General features: G+C 38.0%; 6 protein-coding genes across 10 annotated transcripts in view; 4 read left to right on the top strand and 2 right to left on the bottom strand.

The window, feature by feature from the left end:
* Window positions 1–4035, top strand: part of LOC104812079 (uncharacterized protein At1g21580) — an 8350-nt gene extending 4315 nt beyond the window's left edge. Inside the window, exons 2-11 of the mRNA XM_010539051.1 lie at window positions 25–823; window positions 992–1190; window positions 1268–1418; window positions 1530–1626; window positions 1833–1907; window positions 2249–2339; window positions 2419–2689; window positions 2777–2819; window positions 2893–2996; window positions 3336–4035. Of these exons, the coding sequence (XP_010537353.1) occupies window positions 25–823; window positions 992–1190; window positions 1268–1418; window positions 1530–1626; window positions 1833–1907; window positions 2249–2339; window positions 2419–2689; window positions 2777–2819; window positions 2893–2996; window positions 3336–3734 (2229 nt within the window). The 3' untranslated portion in view covers window positions 3735–4035. The remainder of the gene's footprint in view (window positions 1–24; window positions 824–991; window positions 1191–1267; window positions 1419–1529; window positions 1627–1832; window positions 1908–2248; window positions 2340–2418; window positions 2690–2776; window positions 2820–2892; window positions 2997–3335) is intronic.
* Window positions 4036–4109: 74 nt separating this feature from the next.
* On the bottom strand, window positions 4110–6784 carry LOC104812078. 4 transcript variants are annotated; one of them, XM_010539048.1, is made up of 6 exons: window positions 6445–6784; window positions 6286–6375; window positions 5309–6196; window positions 4936–5155; window positions 4508–4629; window positions 4110–4385 (listed from the first exon to the last, which is right to left on the bottom strand). In XM_010539048.1, the coding sequence occupies exons 3-6, from the start codon at window positions 6152–6154 to the stop codon at window positions 4311–4313; spliced, it is 1263 nt and encodes a 420-aa protein (XP_010537350.1). In that variant the 5' UTR covers window positions 6155–6196; window positions 6286–6375; window positions 6445–6784; the 3' UTR covers window positions 4110–4310. The 4 variants fall into 4 exon arrangements, with proteins under 4 accessions (XP_010537350.1, XP_010537349.1, XP_010537352.1 ...); XM_010539047.1 differs by having other exon boundaries at window positions 6286–6784; XM_010539050.1 differs by lacking the exon at window positions 6286–6375 and having other exon boundaries at window positions 5309–6238.
* Window positions 6785–7500: 716 nt separating this feature from the next.
* On the top strand, window positions 7501–10732 carry LOC104812076 (PHD finger protein EHD3-like). 2 transcript variants are annotated; one of them, XM_010539045.2, is made up of 5 exons: window positions 7501–7646; window positions 8013–8256; window positions 8879–9211; window positions 9393–9482; window positions 9591–10732. In XM_010539045.2, the coding sequence occupies exons 2-5, from the start codon at window positions 8083–8085 to the stop codon at window positions 10527–10529; spliced, it is 1536 nt and encodes a 511-aa protein (XP_010537347.1). In that variant the 5' UTR covers window positions 7501–7646; window positions 8013–8082; the 3' UTR covers window positions 10530–10732. The 2 variants fall into 2 exon arrangements, with proteins under 2 accessions (XP_010537347.1, XP_010537346.1); XM_010539044.2 differs by having other exon boundaries at window positions 8009–8256.
* An 844-nt stretch (window positions 10733–11576) lies between these two features.
* On the top strand, window positions 11577–12482 carry LOC104813286 (putative protein TPRXL). The gene has a single exon (XM_010540854.1). The coding sequence runs from the start codon at window positions 11577–11579 to the stop codon at window positions 12480–12482; it is 906 nt and encodes a 301-aa protein (XP_010539156.1).
* A 2629-nt stretch (window positions 12483–15111) lies between these two features.
* LOC104813285 lies at window positions 15112–16176 on the top strand. Its single transcript, XM_010540853.2, has 3 exons — window positions 15112–15235; window positions 15343–15544; window positions 15842–16176. Exons 1-3 carry the CDS (start codon window positions 15119–15121, stop codon window positions 16174–16176), a joined length of 654 nt encoding a protein of 217 aa, XP_010539155.1. The 5' UTR covers window positions 15112–15118.
* Window positions 16177–18471: 2295 nt separating this feature from the next.
* Window positions 18472–21434, bottom strand: part of LOC104812075 (alcohol dehydrogenase class-P) — a 4173-nt gene continuing 1210 nt past the window's right edge. The window contains exons 3-10 of the mRNA XM_010539043.1: window positions 21236–21282; window positions 20241–20566; window positions 20061–20143; window positions 19899–19974; window positions 19724–19785; window positions 19321–19416; window positions 19054–19215; window positions 18472–18767 (exon numbers count right to left, since the gene is read on the bottom strand). Of these exons, the coding sequence (XP_010537345.1) occupies window positions 18651–18767; window positions 19054–19215; window positions 19321–19416; window positions 19724–19785; window positions 19899–19974; window positions 20061–20143; window positions 20241–20566; window positions 21236–21282 (969 nt within the window). The 3' untranslated portion in view covers window positions 18472–18650. The remainder of the gene's footprint in view (window positions 18768–19053; window positions 19216–19320; window positions 19417–19723; window positions 19786–19898; window positions 19975–20060; window positions 20144–20240; window positions 20567–21235; window positions 21283–21434) is intronic.

Raw genomic sequence — 21434 nt, 5'->3', positions numbered from 1 at the left:
ATCACAAAACCTAATACATGGCGTCGGAAGAGTGACCCTTCTCCTTTAGCAGCTGCCAAGCCGTTGTCATCTACTTTTTCTACTCAACTAAAATTGCACAAAGCCACTGCACAGGTTAATAGTAGTTACATGCGCAAGGGGAATAGTCTTGTTCGAAAACCCTCTCATGGCACTCCTGCTGGGGTCTCCCTTGGCTTGCCTCCATTATCTCTCCAGGTGAACCATATGGTTGTTGATGAAGACAACAGCGTGGGATCTGTTGGAAGGGCTAATGCAGATGAGACATCTATTCTTGGAAAGGCAGGAGAAACTTACTCTCCTGAGAGGCAGTCAATACTTCCTTCTGACATCTCTAAAATATCAAACAGCGTTACTACTTCAGGGAAATGCACGTTATCTTCTGGCTTGGATCTTAATGGTTTCCTTGAATCTATCAAAGATTCCGCTATATCTGAAGAAGCTGATGTTCCGAATTCTGGTGAGGTAAAATCTTCTGAAATACTAAATCAGACAGGTATTCCTTCAAATTGCCAGAAGAAAGAGAATCCTGCTAACTTGCCGACCTCAAATCCAAGGAAAGTATTATATGTTAAGAGAAAGTCAAATCAGTTGGTTGCGGCTTCAGATGCACTTAGTTTTTGTAAGAGTCAGATTCCTCCCGCAGATGGATACTTCAAGAGAAGTAAAAACCAGCTTGTTAGAACTTCAGATAGCCATGTGAAGCTAGCAGTTATGTCACCTGATGATGCCTTAGATTCACAAGCTCAGGCAACTGCAAAGATAGTTCCCAAGAGAAATTTTAACTCGGCGTTCTCTGACGTTGGTATGTTATCAGAAATGGATGGATATTAGTGAGGTCTTACCTTGCTATTATTCATCAGTAGATCTTGTTGCAACTGCTCCTCTATTTTTAATTTATTTATATCTATTTGCTTCCCCTTTTGCATCACCTCTGGAAACAAGAAATAAAGTATGTCATCTTCTTTTTCAGCTGCAGCAAAACCGTTTAAGCGGTCGAAATTTTCTCTTGTATGGACGCTAAACGATAAGCAGCCAGGTGAGGCTAATAGACTTCATATGCAATGTCAGAAGATCTTGCCACAACTTGTTCCTTGGAAAAGAGCGACTTATTGGAGAAAATTAATGAATTCAGTCCCCGTTTTGAGAAATGGTTCTCTTCCCACCGTTAGGTATGTTGGCATGTTTCATGCCTTTATTCATGGATTCTGAGTTTTACAGATTTGATAACATAACATTCTGGTTTCAGTCGAAAATTGCTGCTCCTGAGAAAGAGACATACAGTTTACACGAGATCAAGTAATGGGTTTTCACTTAGAAAGTCCAAAGTCTTGAGTATCGGTGGCACACACTTAAAATGGTCTAAGTCCATTGAGAAGAACTCGAAGAAAGCTAATGAGGTCAGTCTCCTTGGTGAAGAGTCTTTTCTCTTCCATTTCGAAAAGAGATGCTCCTTTTGGCACAGCAGGAAGTTGTTTGGACAACTATTTAAGGTTCTTATTATTGTACAGGAAGCCACTCTAGCTGTGGCTGCGTTTGCGAAGAAAAAAAGTGAAAATTGTTCTGGACAGGATATTACCGGAGCAAAGAGCATGAACCATCTCGCACGTAAGTTGGTACATGGTACGGTGCTGTAGCAAGTTATGCCGATGAATGTTTCCAACGTGGGGGGTGCCTCCCAACCGGTTTTTATGACACTTCAACTCTGTGTCTATTGTATTCATTTCTTGTTTATATTGATAGATGTTGTAATGACTGTGTAGCAGCAAAGACTCAAGGGACTTTTTTCTTTTTACTCATCTTTTGTTCCTCAGGAGAGCGCATCTTCAGGATTGGTTCCATTCGCTACAAAATGGATCCTTCAAGGCGAACTCTTCAGAGAATATCTGGTATGATAGTCTGAAGTTAAACAATACATAAATGTTACTGTTTTGATGTTGATGTACATATTTAGGGGATGCAGACTCAAATTAACTTAAAACAGCTTAATGGGGCTCTTTATTGGCATCTATTGTCATTTGTATTTGTGTGTACATGTACGTACACATGCGTAGATCCTTATCATTGCTTCTGGGTGGTTGGTGACTTTCAACTAATGTCTTGCTGTCCAAGATGATATCTCTCTAGATTTTATTAACTCATATCTGTTATTTTTCCTCTAGTTTGTTTGAGAGTTCCTCTGCATCATGTTTATCTGACTGCTGAGCTGAAATATGAATTTATATGTCAGATGTTAAATCACCAGGCGCTGGACCTCTGGAATTTGGAAAGGACGTGAAGAAATCATTTATTCCAAGGAGATTGGTGATCGGCAATGATGAGTATGTAACTATCAATGCAAGCTATTTAGTCTTTATTACCTCTCATGCCTCAGTTGCACATTCGAGTTCAATTTTGCAGATATGTCCGGGTTGGTAATGGTAATCAACTCGTCAGAGATCCTAAGAAACGAACTCGTGCCTTGGCAAATGAGAAGGTCAGATGGAGCCTTTACAATGTCCGGTCTCGGTTGGCTAGAAAGAAGAAGTACTGCCAGTTCTTCACTAGATTTGGGAAATGCAACAAGTGCAACGGAAAATGCCCCTATATTCACGACCCTTCAAAAATCGCAGTCTGCACGAAGTTTCTGAATGGATTGTGTACCGATCCAAATTGCAGATTGACGCATAAGGTTCATCTCCTAAATCATTTCTGCAGAAAATAGCATTTTGGGTCTCGCAAAAAAATCTCTTGACTGGTTAACTTATTCCTCCCACAGGTCATTCCAGAAAGGATGCCGGATTGTTCTTATTATCTACAAGGTAATATACTCTCCACTTTCTTTACGGTAACTCGTCCCAGAAATTCACGATTCTAATACCCATTTTAACGCAGGTTTGTGCAATAATGGAGCCTGTCCTTATAGACATGTACATGTCAATCCGAATGCACCTATATGCGAAGGATTTCTAAAAGGCTACTGTTCAGATGGAAACGAGGTAAACGGATTAAACTTAATCCCCCACTATATCAATAGTTTCATCCATGACATGTTGACTGCATCTGCATCCATTCTTAAGGCTTAAGTATGAGTCATATAGCGAAAGATCAGAAATAATTACTCGGACTACTCCAACGCTGCAGTAGCTTCATTCATGCAAATGAATGGAGAGTATGAGGAAAAGAGAATGTGTATGGTATTTGAGAAGAATTTTCATTCGATATTATCGTATTATCTCCTGTTTACTTGGTTTTATATCTCATTGTCTTAATCTCGTACTGGATTCACATGCAAAATCTTGATTTAAGTCGGGAATCATGTGCGTATGTGGTGACAGTGTCGGAAGAAGCACACAAACACCTGCCCTGTTTTCGACACGACAGGATCTTGCCCTCAAGGATCGAAATGCAAACTCCACCACCCCAAGAACCGGAGCAGAATCAGAAAAAGGAAAAGGGTGAGCGAGCCTTTGCAGAAAAATGCAAGAGGACGTTACTTTGGCTCGTTGCTCAACGTTCTTCCCGGAGCTGAGCCAGTGTTAGCAGACAGGTCTTCTGCCAAAAACAGTGCAGATTCCCGAGGGGAAGCTTCCGGCTTTATCAGGCTCGATGTTAGTGAGGATGAAGTGGAAGAGAGCAACAGTGATACGGTTAACGAGCGATCGGTGTCGGGTAATAGTGGCGATCGAGACTCGAGGTACGAACTAATCAGACCGGTTGGATTGATGCAGAGGTAGGCAAAGATGCAACTAACCGGATTTGGGCACAAGAGGTAAGCTTTTCTTTTTATTTCCCTGACTAAACCTATGCATATATACATATATATACACATCATCTGTGTGTGTGTGTGTGTGTGTGTGTGTGTGTGTGTCTACGGGTGCGTAGTTTTTTAGCTGCATTTGGGGTACAAGTAAGTTTAGGGTTTTGAGGGTGGTGGTAGTAGTAGTAGTAGTAGTGGGGGAGCATACACAAGTCTTACACAGAATTGTATCATATTCAATTTCGTCAAACAATTCGTTAATGAAATTTGCTTTTACTTTTCGTGTGTTTCCTAATGAGTTTTCTGAATTAATTTACATATAATGAAATTCTGAAAAAGAAGAATGAATGAATGAATGAATAGAAAAAGAACTAATGGGCGTCTAAATATTTAACACAAAGTGGATGGAGACTGCGGAGCCAAGAATAAGGAAGAGGTAAACAAACGCGACACAACACAGAGACCAAACAAAACACACTTGAAACAAAATGAATAGAAGAAGCAGTTAGAGTCTCCAGAGCCGCAGAGGATGTCAAGTCAGTTCCTCCCTCTTCTACGAGCCATGGCACGAGGTCTCTAGGCATTCCTTATCGAGCCATGGTTTGAATGCACCGTCACGAACCATGTTCTGCCACACGCAAATGTTATTGGTCTGTCATTTCCAAATTTTACGGATATTATCAAGCAACTAGCAATTTAAAAAATTAATTACCCTATTGAACTGCATTGAAATAATAATAATAGTTTTACCTTGATATAAAAGAAGAATCCACGCAATAGATTCAAGGCTCTATGACGATCCTTTATTGGTAACACGGAAAAGTCTTTGAACTCCGTGGATCCATCCCAAGGCAGAAACAATTCCCTGAGATCTGCAGGAACCCCAACCCCAATTTTCTTCATCCTCCATAGATTTTTTTCATCAAATAACAATAACAATAATACAGGATGATAAAAAAATATATATATGAAAAGATTCTTGATAGGGACAAAACAGGATCGTTTGTAAGAAAGATGGTGGTGGTGGTCAATGATAGATCTTGAGGAAAACTACTAAATCTTGAGGAAAACACAAAATAGATAGTACTCGAAACAATTGCAGCATGATATATGGTCTCCACTAGGGTGGCCAATCTGGTTAACAACCGACTAACTGAATTTAGGGAGAACCAATTTACCTGGATGTTGATCAATGTATGCGCTAAGAATTTTGGTTTCACGTCTAACTCTTCCGTTCCGCAGATCCCTCTCTTGAATAGTTATTTTCTGGATGGATACATCACGATAGAGATTCACGAACTCCATCTCATCGTACGGTTTCCTGAGAACATCCATTAGCTCCTTCCTGAACAGAGAATTAGAGACCTCAACAGGTCCTTCATCCTCTTCATCGACATCCTTTTCAAGAAACCGAAAAAGATAAGGAAAGTGAGGAACACATGGAACAACTTCCCGAAAAGGAAATGTAGATAGAAAGATTATTAAAATAAAAACTAGAAAGAACAGTAACAATATTTGTAAGAGAAAATAAGAAGGAAAAAGTATACATACAGTGATGTATTTCTTCGCAGGAACGAATGGGGAGTATTCATCATCGGAGAATGGATGATCGGCAACCGCAATAATATCTGAATTACACGAAGACTCTGTATCCATTTCGAGTTTCACTTCTACAAGTTTCTCGGGTTTGGTTTCGGGGTTTTCCTTTATATGCCCCATTTCCATTAGGTGAGCCTTGTAACAATCATCTACCACTAACTCATCCTTCACATCCATATTCTTACAAGAACCAAAACTTTTAGCTTTTAATTTGGCTTTCTTCTTCACCGCTGAATTCTTCCGTCCTTGTCGAATATCTCCTTTGCTCGTTTGAGCATTCCCCTTTCCGACCACTGGAACGTTACGCAAATTCCGCAATTCCTTACCTTTTCTTTCTCTCAAGTTATAACCCTCTCTAACGTTCTCACTCGATCTCTTTGACCCACTATATCTGTGCAAAGACTTTCCATTTCTCACCGCTCTACTCTTCCTATTCTCTACCACGTTTTCATCGTCCGCTTCATACGTCAGACACGATGGTGGCCCGTCACTAACGTTGTACTCGACCATAAACAAAAACCCGTCTTCTCTTAGATTATCCAAGAAGAACTTATACTGAGGATCAGTATCGTCATCCACAGAATCCTCGAAGAGACCGGCGTTATCAGCATTATCAGCATCGGTGTTCTGTCCACCGGTTTGGTTAGACTCTTCCAAACCATCAAGATACTGACAGATTTCATCAACCAGAAACTCCCTTGCTTTAGCAAGAAGAACGCCATTATCAGCAAAACGTCTCATATGAGTGTCGCGACCAACGTCATCATCAGCCTCCACACCAGTATCAATCACATCCATCTTCACAGGTCTCCTTCTCCAACCACAGATTTTTCTTCAGTTCTATGAATCATTTTTCGAAAGATTAGCAATTCAGTTCACTCCCTAAACAATCACCAAACTATCAGAAGGAGAAGAATCAAGATTTATACAAGCACTTTGCAGCAGCAGAACTAAACATGCAGGAGCACACCCCATGAAAAAAGATTATGAATTGAACGTCTGATTCCAAAACCCTGATACTGCATTCACCCAGAAACAAAAAATTTGTCCTCTCCAGAAAAAAAAAAGGAAAAGGGAGGAGAATTTACCTTTAGCTAGGTTAGCCGATCACGCCCAACGCAACAGAGTTACCGATTCGATCAAGCCCAGCTTCGGAGCCAATGCAGCGGACGAGTCCAATCAACTCGACGCCGCAAACTTTCTCGCGATTTTCCCGGAGTCTCCCAAGAACCAAACGACGAGCCAGAAGAAGGAAAAAAACGTCGAGATGATTAGTGCAGAACCTCGCTGCTAGCGATTTGAAGAACGCGAACCCTAGAATTTGTTGCTACAAAAAAAAGGAAAAGATCATATCGAACGCCCCCAGTAGTAAGCAACTCTTAAGCGCGAATCCTCGGAGCGAGCGAAAACCGTTTGGTCCGTTCTCTGATTTTGGTAAAAACCAAAGGAGAAGTTAATTTTTAGGTTTACTTCTCGAATTGGAAATTATGGGCTCGAAATCCAATTAAAATATGGGCCAATACGTATATCTCTGTACGTACGTACGTCCGACATGTACGTAGCTGAATACGTAGAAATTGTTATAATACTGAAATTTTCATAAAAATTACACTTTTTAAAAATTATCATATAAAAAAACATCAAGTTTAAACTTCAAAACTATTAAATAATCCTAAAATTCTCTATAAGATTCAGACATTAAAAATTTTAACAAATTTCAAAATATATATTTTTTTTAAAAACTGACTCATGTCAACCATTAGCTCAAAAGTAACATTTAAAATAATATAAAATAAAGATAGATAGCACATATATACTTACATACACATACAAATCGCATACATACATGTATATAGGTATATGAAATTAGAAAAACAATATTTTACAAAAACGCATATACATATATACACATGTAATATTGTCTTTTGGTTTCAAATCCTCTCTTAATCATGTATAAACGAATTTTAAGCCCCACGTGACTACGCGCGTGCTTACCACGCCCAAATCCAACCGTCGTCACGGTACGACGACTTCCACGTGTCAGTTACACGTCACTGGTTACCGGGTGTGACCGGTGTTAGATCCGACCCCCCAAGATTTATATTCTACCGGTTAACGAGAAAAAAAAAACTGGGAGCGGACATTTTGGAAAAAAAAACGATTCAAAGATAAGGGAGCCCGGGATTTGTACAGCCGGAGCTCGTCGGAGGCCCGAAGGATTCGTTCATCCTCTCTGATTTCTAGGGTTTTGTTCCTTGGTGGATTCGGGGGTTCGGATCTATTCTCTCAGGTACGATTTTCTCTTGCTTCCTCCTTATTCTATCCTCGTTCTTCGTGACAATTTGGCTTTAGTTTCGTTGTGTTTGGTGGTGCGTGGATGGAGACAGCTTCAGTGTAGTTTTTAAATCTGAAGCTTTTCAATATTGGAAAAAATCGTGCTAGGGACAGCGTATAGTTCTGCGAAGTGTTCTCGTTGATGGGGGATGAGGTTCAGAAAATGAGGTTTTCCGTATTTTCTGGTGGTTTCCTGGATGATAGATGTATGGTAACTTTAAAAATTATGGGTTAGAGGTAGGATATTGTGCTGTTCATCTTGAGATTCTGCAATGTCCTGTGGAGATTTGAGTGACCTTATCTTGTTTCTCTCTGAAGTAAGATGGAAGGGTGAAACCCTAGTTCTGGAGTGTGAGGGAAGATGGTCATGGAGTAAGGCAAAATGAATAGTGATGGTACAGACTACGGAGAGCAATCAACCAACACATTTCGTGAAAAGTGAAACGCAGAAGAATAACTGTTGTATCAGAGTTGGTGTTATGGGTGATTCTGCTATTGCAAGGTCTGGAAGTAGTAAAGAGATACGAACGTACAAGCGCAGGAAAAATGGGAGGTTGAGCCATCAGGTACAAGTGTTTGTGGCTTTTATTATGATATTTGAACTTATAGAATAAAATCTTTTAAATTATCAGACCTTGCAAGTCTTACACCCATCAGTTGCTGTAAGACTTGATTTTGGAAATCTAGCTGGAGCCATTGAACAAAATGCTTCTGGGAAGGAATTTCTGATCCATACGGACCATACCTGTCAGAGAATATGTTAATTGATATTTAGATCCTGTATATCACCTTTAGTTCAGTAGCACGAATGTCGAATGAGCAATAGTTGGTTGCATTCATTTTCTTCTTCCTGTAATTGTCAATGGATCTCCATTTAGCTTTCCAACAAGGTCACAAAAGAAGAGCCCTTTGGTAAGTAAGTAGTCAATGATTCCATGAAATTTTGATTGTCCAGGACTTTTCTCATTAGGGTTTAATCAGAAGTGAGAAGTGTTTTGTGCATATTAATATCTATTTGATGCTTGGGGTCATCTCCTGCATATGATGTAGTGATGTACGAACTAATCTTTAATTGTATTTCTGTGTTCAAAGTTTCAAACTTCGCTGTTATGAGAAAATTTCATGAACGCGATGCAACAAAGCATTTTTTTCCTTTGAACCAATGTTTCCGTAAACCATTTCTCTCAGGAGTATGTGGCTTGCGATTTTGGCGGCCAGAGGTACCCTTTAGAAGAAAGACCAGATTCTACAGGAACTTGTATTACTGATAAACTCCCTGAGGTTGTCAGTGCAAATAAAACCTCAAATGGATCGGTTTGTGATACTACGACAGTGCGCTGTCAACGTGTTCTTTCGAATGTTTTAGCTTCAGAGGAGTTTGCATCATTAAGTAAGTTGCTTACCAGAAATCTTCAAGGAATCAGGGTTGAAAACCTTCTGTCCACGAGTTTGATAGCCACCAGGATGAATGCGGGACTTTACGAACATTCACCTATGCTTTTTTCAGCCGATATTCAAGAGGTAATTAGTAAATACACTAATACAACAATTAAGTGGTTAACTATGCTGTGAAATGTTTTCTTGTTCTACTCAACGTTGGAAGTAATGTATGAGGAAAACAGACCTCAACTCATTATGGGGTTGCTTGATTATTTGTTTGATTAATATCAGACATAAATCTAAAGCTATTTAATGGTTTTAGGTCTGGAAGAAATTGCTTTCTGTTGGAAATGAAATGTCTTTTCTTTGTAATAGGCTCTCAGAGCTTTCAAGGACCTCCTATGCTGAACAGGTGAGAGCCAGGCCGTTGGGATGCATGGATTTATGCGATGTTTTTGTTTCACGATAAGCATGAATTTCGTTCTAACAAATGTTTTTCAAATTGTGCACCTTGTAACAGTTCCATTCTAGCATAACAGAGTCTCATCCAAAAGCACATAACGTGGGAAATGATGGGATCGTTGACGTTTGCAAGCTATGTGGAGAAAAGGCAGAGGTGAGAGACTGTTTAGCATGTGATCATTGCGAGGATATGTACCATGTCTCATGTGTACAGCCTGCTGGGAAGGGAATACCGAAGAAGAGTTGGTATTGTTTAAATTGCACATCTAAGGGAATTGGATCACCTCATGAGTGTTGTGTAGCTTGTGAAAGGTTGAAATCTCGAAGGGTAAAGATGGATAATAGCAGTGTTGATATCAATACAGCATTCGAAGAAGATTCAAATGAATTGGAAGAGAACTCAAGTAGCAACATGGACCATGACCATGACCATGACCATGACCATGGGGTTCATCGTCATTCAGAAGGGGAGAAAGACTCCGAAGTCTGTCAGATATGTGGAACTGAGGTGGAGAATGGTGGAAGGTTCATCACATGTGATCATCCATACTGCCCGCACAAATATTACCACATCAGGTGCCTGACATCGAGGCAGATAAAACTACATGGTGTCCGTTGGTACTGCCCCTCTTGTTTATGCAGGAACTGCCTTATCAACAAAGACGACGATAAGATAGTTCTGTGTGATGGTTGTGACGATGCATACCACATCTATTGCATGAAACCTCCACTCACATCGGTTCCGAAAGGGAAGTGGTTCTGCACTGGTTGTGAAGCCGCGATCCAGAAGGTCCGGAAAGCGAGAAAGGCGATTGAGAAGATGGGGAACCTGCAGGAACGGAAAAGCAGGAGAGAAATCTGGAATCTCGAGAGGAAACTGAGAGAGAATGGTGCTGAAGAGGAGGAGGATATACGTGCTGGAGGAATGGACATGCTTCTGAATGCAGCTAACACTCTGAAAGATCAAGAACAGAACAGATATGAGCTCATGGAATGAAAGATTGATTTAAAAAAAAAAAGACAGTAAAATTCTTCATAACTCTCACTCAGGTTTCATTCTCTACACATCCTTCATTCTTTTTCTTCTCTTTTTCTTTCTCTGATCTTACAGTATTATAATTGTGATTATATTGCTCATTTTCAGACTAGGGTGGTTAGATCTCTAGGTGGATTAACCAACTGAAACCCATGCTTTTTCTTGATCTCATATATATATATATAAATATATATATATATATAGAGAGAGAGAGAGAGCATATAGGTATAGCATTTGTGATTGGTTTAGACATGCATGGGGAATCTGGCATAAATATTTATTCGTAATTTCCAACAAAATGTTATCCCAACTTTGAAACAAAAGATTCCCTCCTCATATCTTCAAACGGGTGGGGGTGGGGGTGGGGGTATCACACATGTGTATCAACTGAATTCAGCCCGTTTAATTACATAATTACGAGTCGGATGAGATATCTACGCCTATCAATTATAAAACAACAGATTTGATATCTTTTAGATATCCGTGTTTCATAAAAAATTTTGTTTTATGTTGCGTTTGGTTCGGGTTTTTTTATTTGATTTTTGTTGAAAAAATATTAATTTTCTGTAAAGATTTCTGGTTTTGTTAGGATATACATACCCATTCAGCTTTTTTTATACCAATTCGGATATTATTGAGTCGGGTTCGATTTGATTTTACTAAAATGGGCATCCCTAACCAAAACGATTTAGTTCTTTAAGAATATTTTTAATGACCGTTGCTCCCAACGGCTTCATATTTATATAATATGGCCGCCAACAAAAAATTCAAAACCTAAAGTCTTTTTGCCTCATAGGTTCAAATCTCCTCCATCATTTTCCGCTTTTTTCCTTTTTCCCTTTTGCTTTTTACTTTTCCAACATCCTTCAGGTCATTGCATACACGCAGACCGCAATATATGTATCTATCTACTTCTTCTGCCTCTTTTGCCTATTTCCAGTTCCGGGTTTCCCAGTTTTTCGAAATCGAAATCGAAATCGAAATCGAAATCAAACCCAGAAAAAGAAAATGGGTTGTTGCATCAGCAAGTTCCCTCCCAAGGCTAAGAAATTCAAACAAGAAGAAGAAGAAGAAGAAGAATACAGTTATGTTCAGGACAAGCTCGTTGTCTCGCATTACCAGAGCAAAGCTTGTCCGGTCCCTATTCCGGAGAAGAAACAGTTCGTCCCTATCCCGGATAAGGTTTTCCATATCCATATCAAGGATAACTCTACCCCTCCTCCTCCAAAGCTCTCGCCTTTATCTCCGACGCAGACTTCCACCACAAGTAACACCTCTCTCTCCTCATCAACCTCGTCTCTTTCCACCTCGTCCTCTGTCTCTGTCTCGAAAACCCGATCTTTCTCCAACGAGTTCTTGCAATCTTGTCGTCGTCATAATCCTCACGTTGTCCGGATCAATTCCTTGAGGGAAGCTTCTCTCTCTCTGAAATCTTCGAAACCAGCCACTCCTACTCGTTCTAGCTCTCCGGCTAGATCAGTTAAACGGTACCCGTCAACACCAAACCGGTCGAACCCTAATTCGAAAAAGGGAGGTGAAGAAGGATCTCCATTGCGGAACAGAAGAATCAGGGCGAATTCACCAAACCCTCCTCGTCCATTGACGCGGCAAAAAAGCTTCCGTGAGGAACACGAAAGGGTTATGTCTACGAAAAGCGGCAGATTCTTGAAGTCGCCATCTCCGAGTAGGAGATTTGGAATGGCTGGTTCGAGGGTAAACACTATTTCTTGTTCCGAAAGACCAGAGAGTTTGGATCTGCAGAGTTCGAAGTCGCATCTGAGAAACAGATCAGAGACAAAGATTCATCGTATAGATCCTGAGATCGACGAAGACAAGGTTGAAGAAGTGACTGCAGTTTCTGCGGAGGATATCGAAAATCCTGTGATTTCCTTAGAATGTTTCATTTTTCTGTAAAGGAATTGATTTTTTTTTTTTTTTTTTTTGTAAGATTGATGCTGATCATGAAGGATTTCGTGCGTTTTGGTTTGTCAAATTTTCTGATTTTTTTTTTTTTTTTTTTTTTGGGTTATATGCGAAGAGAAAGTGTAATGGAGGGGTGATTGCAGAAGATGGTATAAAAATTCATTTTTTTCTCACACAAATTTCTTTTATGGGCTTGGATTTAAAAAAAAATAAAACTTATATACCCAAAATGTTACATGCAAAAACAAAAATAGAAATAAAAGTATTTCAGAAACAGTTTCCGTTCGGGTCGATTGTGTTTCGTTGGTCCGAATAGATAGATTTTACAATATGTTGATTGAGTTCATTCCCGTTCAACTTTCTTTTGAAATAATTTTTGTTTAGATAGACCATAAGTAATAAATGATGTTTAAGTATTAACCAATACCTCTAAATTTTACACATTCAAACTAATCTTTGTCCGTCTTTGAATTTATATAATTTCTTTTTAGTAATAAAATTTATATAATTTCTTTTTGCGATTGCTCAATTGAGATTGGTAATTAATCTCTTGAATCCATAGAGTTCCAATATGATTTGTTCGGGTGAGTTATTATATAAACATATTCATTTTCAATTTGACTATTTACTGTCCCATCGTTTCTAAATATATAACGTATTAAATTTTTTCACAATTTTTTAAAAAAATATAAAAAAAATAATATATATATATATCCTTATTAAATCATATTTCTGTTAACACGTTATTGAAATTAAATATTTTAAATTAAGGGTAAAATTATAAATGTTTTTAAAAATAACTAAAAAAATCTAAAAAATATCATTTATTTAGAAAAGGAATGAGTATCGATTTTGAACGGTTTACATAATTATTTTGTACATTTACCATTGTTGTTTCAACTGTAATCTAATGCCACGTATATATCATGGTTTCATAAACTTATGGAAGTTCTGGAATTATCATTTAAATCTCATATAAAGCATTAATAATCGCCGTTCTAGTTTTTGTGTTAGAATGTGAATAAAAATAATCTATTCTGATAGTTGACTTCCTACCCTCTATACAAAAAAAGAAAATCCCAGAAAAATACATAAACTTCTCAATTTTCACAAACTAAAATCTAAACTTCATTTTTTATCAAATAAAACCTCAATTTCATTTTTTAGTCAAAAATAAACTTGAACTTTATAATTTCTGTCATTTTTAATTCCGTTGCTGACGTGACGTTCCGATGTCGTGACACGTGGACGATTATGTGTCAAATATGATCAAAATGTTGACTTGCCACGTAGGATGTCAGAAATACCACGTCATCAATAGGGTTAAAAATGATAATGATTATAAAGTTTAGGTTAATGAAGTTAATGTTTTATTTGATAAAAAATAAAATTTAGATTTTGTTTTGTGAAAATTGAAAAGTTCAAATATTGTTTTGAGATATTCTCCGCAAAAAACGACAATAATGTTTGACCAAAAATCGACATATTCAATGTTCCATTTTCACTTCTCCAACACGTAGATCCTTTACATTCTGGGATCATTCTATATATATTTTTTGTTCCATTCCAATTTATACATATGCGTGTGAATGCATAAGCGCATATACATACATATATTGTCAGTCCGCTGACTGATTATATTGCCTCCTAAAATGTGACAAAACATTCAATCACATATAAAACCAATTTCATAATTTGGAAAAGTATAAAATATAATTCAAGCAATCTCCTTGAGGTTTCCTCTTACGTGTCGAACAAGGCAAAAGACTATTGACTTGATGAGGATCTAAATACCAATAACAAAAAAAAATTATATAACTGTTGCCCCAAGTGTTATATATATATAATGCCCAATGTGTGTCTGTATAAATACCAATTACAAAACATTCAATCACATATATTATTATTATTATTCAACAAAGAGGATATTCTTACACCAAGCATTCGACAAGATATAGATTCGATATCCTCTCTCGAATTCTTGGCTGGTGGGGAGGGAGTTAATTTCTGGGTTTATATGATCCATATACAAAGGCTATTTCTGGGGCGGAGGTTTACCTAGTCAGAAGCCCTAAGGGTAGCATGTAGGGGTCCTCCGTTATCAAAAAAAAAAAAAGATATAGATTCGATAAGCAAATTGACAGGAATTTTCCCCATCTAAAACGAATCAAAATAGGTAAGGACGGTCAAAATATATTTTCGACTGTGATACATGATGTAATTTTCACGAAATGAGGCTATAAATGTTGTTTATTATGTATTTACATTACGTATATGTCCACATAATTAGCTCTATACGCACAAATTTTAGTCTTTTACGCACACGTATTTGCTCTGAGGGGTAAGTTTGGAATCATTGGAGTATGTGACGAGGCGGAAAATGACACGAAACGACTTTTTCATACATTACGACATCAGAAAGTCCATTTTAAAATTTTAAATTAAAAAAAAATGTTTATCCAAACGAAAATGAAATATCAACATCTATCAAAACCCCTTGAAATGAATATTAATATAGAAAATGCAAATTAATGGATAAGATTATCAGCAAAAAAATTATATATTACCGATTGAATCCCAAAAAGGTTGTTTTCTCTTTCTTCAAACTTTCTGAAAAAATATCATCAATGGGGAGCTTGGGGGATGATGAATTCGAACAGCTTGTGATAGATTACATAGAATCTCCGGTGGTCGATCATCGGAAAAAGTCTCCGACACCACTTTCTCCTCTTCTCTCTCTCAAGGTACATATACACACACATGTATAAATGTATGATCGTTCGTCGTCTCCGTATGAATACATGTGGTGAGCAAGTACAAGTCATATATATATAAGCACCTATATGTATAGGAGGTGCTTGGCAACGTGCATGAAGATGAGAGAGAGATTATGCAGAAGATAGCGGCTTATAGCAAGAGAAAGAAATTGCCATATGAAGGAGACGACGAGAAGAGAGAGATGATGAAGAAATTGGTCGCTAAGCTCAAATCCGACGGCTACGATGCTTCTCTCTGCAGAACTTCTTGGGATTCTTCTTTCGATCGCCGTGAAGGTATTCATATCATATGATTCGTTTCTGATTTCCAATTTATATCACTATATACATATATATACTCATGCATATGTTTGCTTATGAAGATATATATGAACATGCAAAAACAATATATATATATACCTATGTGGATTTGATTTCTTTGATGTTTCAGTGGATACCCATTTGCCAAATTTTAATAAAGTTGTAAACTTTTACTTGAATTTCACTTCGTTAGAACAAGAAGTGAAAAAAGTCAAAGTCTTGAACATCAGGGTTTGAACATTAGGGTTTTGTGGAATCTGTATTTTTTTTCAGGTTGTCAAGTGTTCAAGTTCAAGGGGAAGTACGAGTACATAGACGTGATAACGACAACGAGTGCTAACGGTGAAACAAAACCCAGAAAACGTATAATCGTTGATTTGGATTTCAAATCACAGTTCGAAGTGGCGAAACCTGCAAAGGCATACAAAGACATAACTCAGATTCTTCCCGTCGTGTTCGTTGCGACAGAGGAGAGGCTCAAGAAGGTTGTGTCTTTGGTTTGTTCCGCGCTGAAACGGTCGATGAAAGAGGAAGGAATGCACTTGCCTCCGTGGAGGAAACCCGATTACATGCGATCCAAATGGCTGTCCGAGAATCGGAAGACATAAACTTATGGAAGTTCTGGAATTATCATTTAAATCTCATATAAAGCATTAATAATCGCCGTTCTAGTTTTTGTGTTAGAATGTGAATAAAAATAATCTATTCTGATCGTTATAGCTAATTTCCAGTCTCAGTTACGAGATAGTTTCTTGAGTTGTCTATTTTCCCGTGTTATGTTTTTGATACAGATTAAATCGGGATTTTAACGTTTTATATTCGGTGTTATGGTCGGATCTTATAGGTGGGAATGGGATTAATCGGTTATTCGACCGTTTTTTTTTTGTGGGTTCCCATGGGTTTATGTATTCCATGGAAAAGATGTAGGTTTTTTTTTTGTACGAGTTTTTTTTCCCGATGCTAATATAAACAGCACTGAATATCTTTTTCTTGGATTATAAACCATGAATTTTATGTTATTTAATCGATCCCCGTTTACGTTACGAATGTACGTATGTAGATGTATAATATTGTTAATGAGAAATAATAAAATTCTAGTGCATGGATAATTGTATAATGGATGATCCAATTTGGAAAGCAAATGACCTTTTTTTCTTAATTTCTGCCCGCTAGAATTTTTTTTTTAATTTAAACGCATAATAGCAAAGATACATACATATATAGATACACATGCGTACGTACATACATACTTGCGTTTAAATTTTAAAAAATAGTGTGGCCCACTTTTGTGTGATTAAACAAATACAACTATGCATGTATGTATGTATGTATGTATTAATGTGTATCCGAAATATACTTGGTCTTACTTTATAAAATAGCCAAAATTCTTCTTCATTTCGTCACGTTAACTAAGACACTACTCTCCCTTGTATCAGTTACAAAATATTATATGATTAAACTATGTAATAAAATCATTTCCATGTTATATATATATATATAGATACACAAATATATAAATATATATATATATGTCTATATATAACATTAAACTTAAAACGTCACTCAAGATAGAAAGAAAGGGAGTGAGAGAAAGAGAAGGAAATCTTAATTGAATGATCTATGATTTGAAATGTGGTCAGTCACAGTGATGAGCGCCTAGGCAAGATTGAGGAGAAGGATAAAAGATAAGGTCTCCTCGAGCTTTTGAATCATTTAATTGTCAACCCATATATCTCATATCTATTATCTATTACATGTTTAATTTTATTTTTGGTAAAATGTTTAATTTTTTTTTTTTTGTGAAAATGCGCAAATGAAATAATCAACAAAGCAAAACAAAAAGGAGAATAGAAAGAAAAGGAAACGTTTTTCTTTGAGTACCAAGAAATGTTTTTAATCATCCAACCTCTTGACCAAAGCAATTTAATAGAATATATATATATATATATATATCATTAGATTTGGTTGGCGTGTCAAGTATTTATTTTCTTTTTTAATTTAACATGTATTTCTGCTTAGCTAAGCAAATCTGGCTTACTATGACCATGTACAATGCGTGTATACTTATATATATATGTGTGTGTATTTAATGTATTTGCATGAATGGATATGTGTGACGTGGGTAGGGGAAGTATCAAATCTATGTGATTCCTAGATAGATATATATACATATATGTATATATAGAGAGAGAAAGATGCGGACGCTTGGAGAAATCGGAGAGACAAGATTTGATTTTGATGTCTTAGGTTTTCATCATGAATCTATGGAATCTGGCGCCGAACCTAATGTACTTACTTCATTTAGTTCTTGTTCCATGTTTTCTTTGCTTTTCTAAATCTGGCATTTTGCATCCCATTAATGCCTTCTGCCGCCACTTCTCATATCTCTCTCTCTCTCTCTCTATGGGTTTCATCGACTCTGTAGACAGAGATGGGTGTTTCAATTTGGCTTTTAGGAATTGAATCTTATCGAATAAAAGAATTCGATATTATTTTCAAATCAAACCATACAAAATTTCAGAACTATATTTTTTTAGAGAATCAAACTTTACAGAACCAAGAAAATATTATTTGTTTTTAATAGAAACTGAAAACGAAACCAAAGCAAACCAACCAATTATGAAATAATAAACGATTGATATCTATTTTTATAGAACCAAACCGAACAATTTCTAAACCGAAACTGAATCAAATACAGAAGCCTTAAAAATGTCTAATTTTGAATCAAATAAATGAGATACCTGAATCAAATCCGGTCTGGTTCGGTTCAATATTTAAGTAGGACCGAGTTGTACCAAACGATTAATTCTCGTCGACCAAAGTTTCATGGCAACGCAATTACATAAATACCCCGGGGAAGCACAGAATCGAGGACGAATACCGATGACATAACCGGAGATTGGTTAACTAAAACCGGAAAATGCAGAAAACATTATAGTTTTCAGCTTTTTATTTATCATACGAACAAGAAAAACAGCATATTATATATATCACCATTATACGCGATGGCTCTTATTACGCAACGTTATATAGGAAAAAGGAAAAATTGCAGAAAACATTATGGGATTCAGAAATCTGTTCTTCAATCCTCCATACGGATAATGCAACGGAGAGACTCTCCCTTCAGCATCAAATCAAACGCCTTGTTGATCTCCGAGAAGGACACTGTGTGAGTGATGAACTTCTCCAGCTCCAGCTCCTGCTCATCAACCCAAAATGCTCCATCATCCATCCCCGTCCCGAGATTTTACACGATTCCGAGTTTTTATATAGCATTCGGATCGGTTCAAATTCGATTTTTATTGGTAAAAAAAATTTGGTTTTGGGGGGAGGAGATATTCGGGTTCAGTTCGGTTCGAATTCAGTTTTTTCGGGATTAAAAAAAATCATAACCGTTCGGTTTTTAGATCATATTTGGTTCGGTTCAATTATTCGGTTAATAACCGAAATCATCACCCCAATTCCGAAAAGGAAAAAGATCTAACCTTGTTGAGGTATTTCTCGACGACGCCGGGAATATCGGTCTTGGGTTTGTAGTTTCCGAAGAAAGTGCCTTTGAGTGTCCTCTCGTTCAGGAAGTTCACCGGATGGGTTTTGAAGGCGTCGTCTTTGCTCGGTACGCCCACGAGCACCGCCACTCCCCAACCCTGAAAGCATCGAAAACCGTCGTAATTTCGGGTTTCGGGTTTGTATTTAGGAGAAGGAAAGATGATTTGATTAAACGGGAAGAGGATTTTGTCCGGAGATATTACGTCGTGGACGCATTCGAACGCTGAGATCATGGCCTGGATGCTTCCCGTGCACTCCACGCTCCGGTCCACTCCTCCGTCCGTCATCTCAGCAATCACCTTTTACAAAAAAAAAACAGAAGATTTTGTCAACATCCGATAATGCTGTAATGTGGACAAAAAGAAAACCCGAATTCTAGTACCGATCGATCCAACCCGAGCATTATATGAGATACGATCACTACAATATATGAGACAAGATCGGTTACAATGTTAATAAGCCCCAGACCAAACCGGATCCGAGACCGGGTAATATCCGGAATGTGAGGGTTCGGAACCGAACAACTCGAAAATCTCAAAAGCCCAGTTGTGCCAACTCCTATGCACATGAATGCATGATAAGAAAGGATATCAGATTCAGACATACCTCTTGAACTGGTTTGTCATGATCTTTAGGGTTCACGAACTCTGTCACACCAAACCTCTTGGCTGCAAACACAAAATCAATGAGCATTGTATGCGATCAGAATCAAGAATGATGATATCAGGTATATACATACATACACATATGTATATATGTATGGAGACATTTTCTTTTATACCTTCCTCGAACCTGTTAGGGTTAAGATCAACACCGATGATCCTTGAAGCACCCGAGATTCTTGCCCCTTCAGCAGCCTACGCACAGAGAGAGATAGGTTTTAATAACCATCTCCGAAACTAACATTAGATGGATTCGAAGTCGGAAAAAACCCGAGTCTTACAGCGAGGCCGACAGCTCCGAGCCCGAAAATCGCCACGCTCTGACCCTTCTTCGGTTTCGCCACGTTCAAGGTTGCTCCAAGGCCTTTCAGACAGTAACAAGAACACAATATTAGATAGATATCAAACGATAACGAAACCTGGGGGAAAAAGAACCGATTTTTTTTTTCGGGTTAACGGACCAGTGGATAGGCCGCAACTGACGACGCAGACTTTGTCGAGAGGAGCAGCCGGGTTGATCTTGGCGACCTGGCCGGAGTGGACGACAGTGTATTCACTGAAGGTGGAAGTTCCGAGAAAATGGTGGATGGGTTTGCCATTGATTGAGAATCTCGATTTCCCGTCGTGGATCATTGTTACTCGTTCGGTATTGATCCTGAGGAGATCGCACATGTTGCTCTCCTCCGACTGGCAGTGCCGACAGTCCCTGCATTCGCCCGTGAAGATCGGCAGGACATGGTCTCCTGGCTCAAGATCCGTCACTCCCTCTCCAACACTCTCCACAATCCTAAACCACGCAACAAAAAGAAAAGAGCAAGTTCTGAAAGCATTCTTTGAAGGTAAAAATCTTGGACAGAAATCCTGAATTCTCCATTTTCAGACAGGGGCATGTCAGAACAGCTAAAATCGGTCCAGGGTAACATTCTTGGACATGAATCTTGAATTCTAGGACACAAGAAACTATATGGATGACTGAAACTAATAGTAGAGATCCATTTTCAGAGAGGGCATATATGACAGAACAGCTAAAGCAAGCGTAGGGTTCTTCGACATGAATCTTGAATTCGCCATGACACAAGAGACTGTATGGTTTAACCGAAACTAATGGTAGAGATCCATTTTCAGACAGGACATGACACGACAGAACGTCTAAAGCCAGTGCAGGGTAACATTCTTGGACATGAATCTTGAATTCTCCATGGCACAAGAAACTGTATGGCTTAACTGGAACTAGTAGTAGAGACCCATTTTCAGACACGATATGATATGACAGAACAGCTAAAGCAAGAGACTAAACACAATTTCGAGCAACCGAAACTAGTAGTAGAGATCCATTTCCAGGCAGGGCATGACAGAACTACTAAAGCCAGAGGCTAACGCAAGAGTTATGGCCGGTCATAAAAGGTTCAAGAAAGTAACCAATCGTGCAGAATCTATGAGGAAAAAGTGAGATTACCCTCCAGCTTCATGGCCGAAGATACGAGGAAACAAGGGAGTTTGTCCCTGCAGAAAAAATCACAGAACAATCAATTTCCATAGATTCAATCTCAGATCAAGAACCCAAGTCTAAGGTCTTCCAAGATTCAATCTTTCATATCAGTATCCAAAGAGTTCGACATTTTTGGAAAGAGATTATGAATATATATATATATATA

The sequence above is a fragment of the Tarenaya hassleriana genome, unplaced genomic scaffold, assembly GCF_000463585.1.
Source record: "Tarenaya hassleriana unplaced genomic scaffold, ASM46358v1 Cleome2, whole genome shotgun sequence".
In the NCBI taxonomy this organism is placed as follows: domain Eukaryota; kingdom Viridiplantae; phylum Streptophyta; class Magnoliopsida; order Brassicales; family Cleomaceae; genus Tarenaya; species Tarenaya hassleriana.
The sequence above is the reverse complement of the archived record's forward strand: the minus strand, read 5'-3'. Positions and strand labels throughout refer to the sequence as shown.